This window comes from Myxine glutinosa, chromosome 6 (genome assembly GCF_964187855.1).
Source record: "Myxine glutinosa chromosome 6, kmMyxGlut1.1, whole genome shotgun sequence".
Classification (NCBI taxonomy): Eukaryota; Metazoa; Chordata; class Myxini; order Myxiniformes; family Myxinidae; genus Myxine; species Myxine glutinosa.
The window spans coordinates 91,007,566-91,016,563 of NC_136266.1; the positions used below are offsets into that span (position 1 = coordinate 91,007,566).

At 45.4% G+C, this 8,998-nt stretch overlaps 1 protein-coding gene across 9 annotated transcripts in view; it reads right to left on the minus strand.

The window, feature by feature from the left end:
* LOC137430089 (uncharacterized) overlaps positions 1-7,565 on the minus strand; it is a 214,287-nt gene extending 206,722 nt beyond the window's left edge. For 2 of the 9 annotated variants that reach the window (XM_068120629.2, XM_068120633.2), the window contains exon 1: positions 7,203-7,565. In XM_068120629.2, the coding sequence (XP_067976730.2) occupies positions 7,203-7,387 (185 nt within the window). In that variant the 5' untranslated portion in view covers positions 7,388-7,565. The remainder of the gene's footprint in view (positions 1-7,202) is intronic. The other 7 variants (XM_078780136.1, XM_068120630.2, XM_078780135.1 and 4 more) reach the window with 5 other exon arrangements.
* Positions 7,566-8,998: the final 1,433 nt, after the last annotated feature.

Sequence of the window (8,998 nt, forward strand, 5' to 3'; positions counted from 1 at the left end):
CCGTTTATTTGTTGGCGCGTTTATTTGTTGGCGCGTTTATTTGTTGGCCCGTTTATTTGTTGGCGCGTTTATTTGTTGGCGCGTTTATTTGTTGGCCCGTTTATTTGTTGGCCCGTTTATTTGTTGGCGCGTTTATTTGTTGGCCCGTTTATTTGTTGGCGCGTTTATTTGTTGGCCCGTTTATTTGTTGGCGCGTTTATTTGTTGGCGCGTTTATTTGTTGGCTGTCTGGCTGGGCATGAGCAGAGGAGGCTGATCCGTTGGGATAATGATTTCCAAAAACAAGCGGCTCTGAAGTCGCAGGCTTTTTACACGGTGCTCCGAGGAGAAGGCTGTGTGCCAGGAGCGCAAGGGGCGCACAGGGAGTGATGGTGCAGAGGAAGAAAACGTCAGGATGATGGCAATAATGACAATGCAGGAATAAAATAATAATTTCATCAGGTCCACTATTCATTTTCTTGTAACATACAATGGAGTATTAAATAAATGTCATCGATGAGACTTAAGACAGCTCGCCATCACAACAAGGGAACAGCATGCCTGGTCCGGATTCTTTCTCCTCAAGCGGGCCTGGTGAATACGCTCACATCCCACCTCCTCCAATTTTGTGATGCCTTTGTTGACAATCCTTCTCCAAAATGAGCGAACTGTGCTCTGATGTTCCCACTTGGTCAGGTCAATATCACGGCTTTTTACTGTAGCGTTTATATAATCCTTGTAGCGCTTTCTAGGTTTCCCAATGCCACGTTTGCCCACAGCCAGTTCCCCATAAAATAACTGTTTCGGGATCCTTAAATCGCTCATTCTTAAGAGGTGACCAGCCCTCTGATCGTAATCCAGCCTCTGATCTGATCCAGCCTTAAGAGGTGGTCGGATATGCTACGTAGCTGAATGCCAGCTGGCACGTTCTGCTGCCATAAAAACAACAATAATTTGTTGCAATTGTCATTATGAAAAGGATCAACATTAGGAGATACAATAAACTTTTTATCCATTATCCAGAAAAAGGAAAATCAAAAGCAGAATGGTACAACCAGATGGGTTTTAACGTTATGTTACCGTTCACACATGTCATATAATCTACTTTTCCTGGTTCATTTCCTTTATTGGAGCATTTGTAGACAATTCAGTGATTGTACCGATACTGCATAAAAATATAGCAATAAAATGGTTAAGAGTTATCTGCCTTAAAGGATCGCAAGGTGATGACGTTTTGGGCTTTCAACTTTGCCGGAGCAAAAAAGAAAAGAGAAAAAGAGGATTGTACTCCATGCTTACTTAAGGCAAACCTCCAAAAAGTCCATTAACGGTGTAATGTAATGGTACAGTATAATGGTACAGTGTAATGGTTAGAGGGTCTGCTGTGAGTCTGGGAGGTCTGCGGTTTAAACACAAGCTGAGTCTTGAAGAATGGTACGTGCTGCTGCCTTATTTGATGTTCAGCGTTTTAATTGACGAGGACACCCATTCCCGACTTGAGTGACAGGAAAGGCTATGTTATTATCCTCTCTGGATATATAGATTACAGTAGATCTAGGCTCAGGTCCGTTAGTCTGTGGGGGATGTGATATGCATATAACGCCTCAATAACGTCGGGTTTCATCCCTTTCAGTTTAGTGTGAAACAGCAGTAGCGACTGTTTAGAAAAAGGAAATCCTACGTGTTTGTGGTTTATTTTTTATTTTTTTACCCCTGGTAGAGGTGCCTCTACGAAACACCATGATAAGCTATACACGTTAGAATGGTGTTTCTCCAAGGACGGGATGTCATTAGTATTAATATTGTTTTGTAATAACATTAATACTAGTACCCAACTGCAAAGCCGCAATGAACCGGCAAAGCCAAAGCCTCTTGCCACTATTTTACCCATCACTATGGCATCAGTAGGTTCGGTAGTTGGGAGTAAGTAGGTGTAGTAGGTACCGTACCGAGTTCAAAATGACACCATTTGCATTCTGGATGAGATTAAAATTTCCTTCTTCATTAATTCGGTGAATTCCGTCTCAACTTCGGATATTTCTGGCCGTGAAAAACTATCCCCTACGGCCACGAGATTTCTAAAAAATAATTGTTCGTCAATTTTAGAATACTAGTGCGTGCCCGTAAGTGCGTGACCGCACGGAGGCAGAAACAACAAACACACAGGCGGTTCCTTCGCTCTAGCGTGACGGTACGTGCAAAAAAAAAACTAAAAAAAAAAAAAACTTTCACCGTTGCTTCAGTCTTCGCTCTACCTTGAAAAGGCACATCCTCAGGTCCCCAGCAATATAGCTGGCAAGTTTCGATTCGATCAGACCAGTGGTTGTCGAGAAACAGCGGTCACAGACATACACGCACACGCATTGTGTTTACAATTACTGGAATTATAGAGAGAACAATAGGCCCCCTTCAAAATCCCCAATCTCTCTCTCCAAAACCGACACTGGACACCTGCAGTCGAGGTTGCGTTCTGCCGATGATCTCCCCTGCTCGTTTCATGGCGGCGTGCCGCGGCGCAGAACGCCATTACGCACGTGGTCCAAGTTGGTGAAGAGGGGGGGAGGGGTGACCACAAGGCGGCGCCCTATGTATGTGTTTGCTAAATAAATGGCCATGACTTGGTAACCACTTGTCCGATTAATATGAAACCTTGAAAAGGCACATCCTCAGGTCCCCAGCAATATAGCTGGCAAGTTTCGATTAGATCAGACCAGTGGTTGTCGAGAAACAGCGGTCACAGACACACAGACACACAGAGATTACTGGAATTATAGAGATATTTGACGCCGTTTTTAGCCTCCGAAACGCGGTAAGAAGCTTTTTTAAAATATTTTTTCAAATGCTCGAATCTCATTGGTTCCGGTGTTTGGTGACGATTTTCGTTGAAGATAACCAGGGCCCATGCGGGCCCGGGGAACGAGGTTGGTCTCAAAGTATTTTAATTACAAATTAGAGGTGCATAAGATGGTGAATCAAAAAAAGACGGGTGAAACAAACTCCTATTGAACTTTTTCGCAATTTTTATGCATACTTCCGCATCCGCAAGATGGCGGCCTCCATTGAGTGATTTGGTGCGTCAAAGCTCGGAATTCTCAAAGGATCAAGCAAAATCTGGCTTTTCAACATAATACATACACGTTCATTCACAACACCGGCTTCGCCGGCTATTATGGTATTATCTTTAGTATTGCTATTATTTGTGTTATTAGAAGTGGCCTTGGAAAAACGCCACGGTAAGCTTTCTATACACCTTAATACAGATTTCGCCCAAGACAGAAAACCCCCATTGGGAAAGGGGGGAAATGAGGTCGCTACAACCTCCAACTTGTGAACCTTCGTCCTCCTATCAAGTTTGGTTGAGATTGGATAAGTTACGATCGAATGTATCGCGGACAGATAGACAGACACCAAATTGTGTATTTTAGTATGATAAGAGCATGGGCAAACAACCGCAGGTTGGCATTTATGTGGAGGAAGAAATTTATATTAAGAAAATGTCATGGTGATGTCGCCGAGTGAGGCGCCAACATTGTTGTGACGTCGCTGGGACTCAATGTTCCGGGAAGCGACAGCACTTCCCCAATGCGAACAAAGCTGTGTTTGTCTCGTCTGACAGTCATGTGTTCGTTCTCGTGTATTAGTTTGAGAGTGTGTGTGTGTGTGTGTGTGTGTGTGTGTGTGTGTGTGTGTGTGTGTGTGTGTGTGTGTGTGTGTGTGTGTGTGTGTGTGTGTGTGTGTGGGGCAGCTCCACTACGTGCCTAATATCCTGTAAACATTGGGGCAATACCACTGGCGCTCACCTGGTAGAACAAACAGTATACTGCACTGACTAAAGGTATTTTAAACCAATTTCAATGGTTTCTAGAAGACAGGGCAGCATGTAGAATCATACTAACATAATCATAAGACTTTAAACAAACAAAACAAAAAAATACCTATTTTGGGGGGCAACCCACTTCCCCTACCACCCCGTGTACCTCCTCAGACCCCAATCTTTCCAATGCCTTGAACAAACATTGGTACATCACGGATGATGAAGGTTGTGGTGAAGTTTCTTCAAAATTGTGTATGTCGGTTCTGAGAAAAAAGCAAATACCTATTTTGGGGGGCAAGCCCCCCCATAGACCACCTTAGACCCCGATTTTATAAATGCCAGAAAAAACTTTGGTACAACACGGGTGGTGAAGGTTGTGGTTAAGTTTCATTGGAATTGCATGTGTAGTTTCTGAGAAGAAACGAAACACCGATTTTGGGGGGCAACCCCCCCCGCCCCCCCGTAGATCCCCAAAGGGGCAGATTCTTTTAATGCCGTGAAGAAACTTTGGCACATCACGGGTGGTGAAGGTTGTGGTCAAGTTTAATCGAGATATTGTATGTAGATTCAGAGGAAACAGCAAATTCCTATTTTGGGGGGTCAAACGTGGATCCAGTTTGACCCCCGGTAGACCCCCTTAGTCCCTGATTTTTTTTAATGCCGTGTACAAACTTTAGTCACAACACAACAAATATTGTCCCAAATTTGGTCGCAATCACATCAGCGATTTCGGAGAAGAAGTTTCAAGTGTTTACGGACTGACGGACGACGCGCCATCGCATAAGCTCACCTGAACTTCGTTCCAGGTGAGATAAAATAAATAAACAAAATAAGGCGAACGGGTTAGTTTGTTCCCAACTGAGCATTTCATGGTAATGATACTGTCTGTGTCCTTAATCTTGAATCCCATAAACTACAGCGAATTGTTCATCGTTCCTCATCGTACTCGTCACTCGTGCAAAAGTACGATGACGTCGTCTCCCAATGTAGTGCAAGGTGCTCATGACAACAGATTCAACAAACTATATTTCATTCGTGGACCAGAACGACACTCGGTAGGGAGTATACCTCCGCCAGGTTGAAGAGGTTTTGTTTTTTTTGTATAAAAGCTCGAGGATCGTGTAAGAGCTAACATTGATCACAAAAAGACAAACTGACACAAAACATAAGATAAAGGGAGCGGGAGACAAGATGGGGAGAGAGAGGGAAGCACACAAGTACAACATTTGTACAGGGACATCGGGAGATCTGTGGGAGGGAGAGGGCTTGGGGGGAGGAGGAACGGGAAGGGGGGAGAAGGTATAAAACACATGGACACTGCTAGGACTTCCAGGAAAGAAGTCGGGATTTCAAAAAAGTGGTTCTGGGGTGAATTAGCGGGGGTAGAAAAGATCAAGGTTTTCGATGGGGGAAGATGAGAGATGGTGGTGAACAGCTGTTTTAAAGACCTGGAGGGCGGAGTGGGATTGAAGAGAGTGGGGGAGTTTGTTCCAGAGGCGGGAGAAAAGAGGAATGAAGGAGTGAAGGTGAGCAGAGAGTCTTGATTTTGGCAGTTTAACCATAAGAGGGTTGCAGGCAGATCTTGTGCGACCTGTAGGAATATTTGGGGGACAGAGCACAGACAGAGCTGGAGGAGCAAAGCCGAAGAGTTTACGTTTTGTATCAACTGATAGATCAGATCTGGATTCAAACCTGAACCAAAGTCGAATCGGCTTGTTATTTTCACGTAACCAACTCATCCGCCAAGTTTTGTCCGAATCCATCCACAACTTTTTGAAATATCATGCTAAATATCATTTTTGATCCCATCACTGAATGGTGAAGAATCACTTTAAATTTAAAACAACTTGTCGTGTCCGGATCCGTATTCAGATCGTCACCAAAATTGCATCAATTATTCCTTATCATGTACTCAACTTGTCCACCATATTTTGTCCGAATCCGTCCACAGCTTTTTGAGATATCCTGTTTACAAACAGACAGACAATCAAACACAGGGGTGAAAACACAATTTCCATCCACCTTCGGTGGCGAAGGTAATAAAGCTCCATGCAGGGAAAAACAAGCAAAAGATTTGTACCAAATCGTCACAATCCGTCACATGGTCAGACACTTTTGTGGTCAACGTTTGACTCCTCCAAGAGGTTATGAGGGTCCGTCTCACATCTTGACCAGAAAGACTCGTTTCATGGGGTTTTGACACCACATGAGTATAACCACGTGGGTTAACGAGGTAACATCTACACGGTAACCGTTTAATGCCTTTTGTCAACAATTTGAAATGTTTACGGTCTTCCTCCCTGATAGTGGAGATATGTCGTCATCACTCGAAAGTTGTCATCACGGGGTTTCGGTTCCGAGGGAATTATGACGTCATCACGAGGTGCTGAGTTAGCCCGATCCTGGTTTGCGCGTATCTCATGGCTCAAGCAGGGCTGTAAACGTGTTTTAAAATCGCACTAAACGACTAAAGTTACAACGACGACCTGTCGGTTGGCAACGATCCTTTATAGAAGCGATTTCACTAAAGTATAGTGGTTCGAACCGCCTGGGTTCGCCATATGAATTCGCCCTTCAATGGTGAAGAATCACTGAAAAATTAAATAGCTCTCATATCCGAATCCATATTCAGATCTTCACCAAAATCTAATCGATTCTTCCTTGTCACAAACACAACCTGTCCGCAAAGTTTCGTCCAAATCCGTCCATAACTTTTTGAGATATCTCACAATGTATCGTTTTTTGTCCGATCTCCCAATGGTGAAGAATCACTAAAAAATTTAAATAATTCTCATATCCGAATCCATATTCCGATCTTCACCAAAATCGAATCTATTTGTCCTTGCCACACACACAATCTGTCCACCAAGTTTCGTCCAAATCCGTCCACAACTTTTTGAGATATCCTGCTATGTATTGTTTTTGGCCCTATCTCCAATGGTGAAGAATCACTTAAATGTATACGGTCTACTAGCCGGATCCGAATCCGGATCTTCACCAAAATCTAATCATTTCGTCCTCGTCACATTCGCTACATCTCTACCAAATTTCATTCGAATCCGTCCACCACTTTGATATATTTTGTTCACGAACAAACAAACAAAGACAGGGGTGAAAACAACCTCCATCCATCTTTTGTGGCGGAGGTAATAAGAGGGAAAGCACGTGTTTTGCATCGTGCGAGCCGCACATTGGAAGGTGACGCAACAATCTCGTTGAGTGTACAAGTGTACCCACAGTGCACGTGATAAATGCACCGACCCGTAGGCACACCGCGATGTGCAGACACACACACACACACACACACACACACACACACACACACACACACACACACACACACACACACACACACACACACACAGACACACACACACAGACACACACACACACACACCACGGACACCGACCTGCGGTAGCAATTAGCCGGAGACGTTGACCCGAGCGGCCGCACCAAAGCCGCGAAGCGCACTGACCGCTCGAGCGCAAGAGCGCTTCCGGTCGGACCCCTCGGGGACGTCAGGCACAGCAAGAGGAGCACGAAGGGTCGGAGCCCCGGTGGCTCGCACGCCCAATCGCCCCGGGTTCGGCTCATGGCGCAGCGCGGTCACATAGCTCAAGAGCCGACCGGGCTGCAGAAGGAGGGATTGAGCTGGAGCCTCGGGACGTGAGCGGGAGATAAGCGATTGGGTCATTCGCGGGATTTATCGGCCGGAAAAGGCGGGAATGGCGGGGCGAGACGTGCGAATTGGTCGTTTAGCCCGAAGGTCGCCACAGCATGGCCATGGAGGGGAGGGGAGGGGAGTGATGCAGGAGGGAAAGAGAATAGAGATCGACGAGAATACGAAATCATGCGGGTGACACTGGGATCTTCAACGCAGGAGCCAAACATTTCGCTACCTGTTGAGTGTACCTGCACACAATGGCCCCTCTAGTGAATGATATAGTGGGAGGGTTCAACATGCACGCTGCAGACGTTGAGACAGCCGGCTTTATTAAAGGTGTCCCTTCGAAGAACAGCTCCAAGTCCATGATGCACTTACTACCTGGCATCGTTTAGACTTTAGAACGCCATGTCGTCTGCACACAGGAATCTCTCGTCTTGAAAAATGCGTCATCACGCAATCCTACGTCGCACCTGAAATCAGCTGGATAATGAAGTAACGTCATCACGCAATCCTACGTCGCAACTGAAATCAGCTGGATAATGAAGTAACGCCATCACGCAATCCTACGTCGCACCTGAAATCAGCTGGAAAATGAAGAACGTCATCACGCAATCCTACGTCGCAACTGAAATCAGCTGGAAAATGAAGTAACGTCATCACGCAATCCTACGTCGCAACTGAAATCAGCTGGATAATGAAGTAACGCCATCACGCAATCCTACGTCGCACCTGAAATCAGCTGGAAAATGAAGAACGTCATCACGCAATCCTACGTCGCACCTGAAATCAGCTGGAAAATGAAGTAACGTCATCACGCAATCATACGGCGCACCTGAAATCAGCTGGATAATGAAGGAACGTCATCACGCAATCCTACGTCGCACCTGAAATCAGCTGGAAAATGAAGTAACGTCATCACGCAATCCTACGGCGCACCTGAAATCAGCTGGATAATGAAGGAACGTCATCACGCAATCCTACGGCGCACCTGAAATCAGCTGGATAATGAAGGAACGTCATCACGCAATCCTACGGCGCACCTGAAATCAGCTGGATAATGAAGGAACGTCATCACGCAATCCTACGTCGCACCTGAAATCAGCTGGAAAATGAATAACGTCATCACGCAATCCTACGTCGCACCTGAAATCAGCTGGAAAATTAAGTAACGTCATCACGCAATCATACGGCGCACCTGAAATCAGCTGGATAATGAAGGAACGTCATCACGCAATCTTACGTCGCACCTGAAATCAGCTGGATAATGAAGGAACGTCATCACGCAATCCTACGTCGCACCTGAAATCAGCTGGAAAATGAAGTAACGTCATCACGCAATCCTACGGCGCACCTGAAATCAGCTGGATAATGAAGGAACGTCATCACGCAATCCTACGTCGCAACTGAAATCAGCTGGAAAATGAAGGAACGTCATCACGCAATCCTACGTCGCATTAAAAAATCAGCTGGATAATGAAGTAACGTCATCACGCAATCCTACGTCGCACCTGAAATCAGCTGGATAATGAAGGAACGTC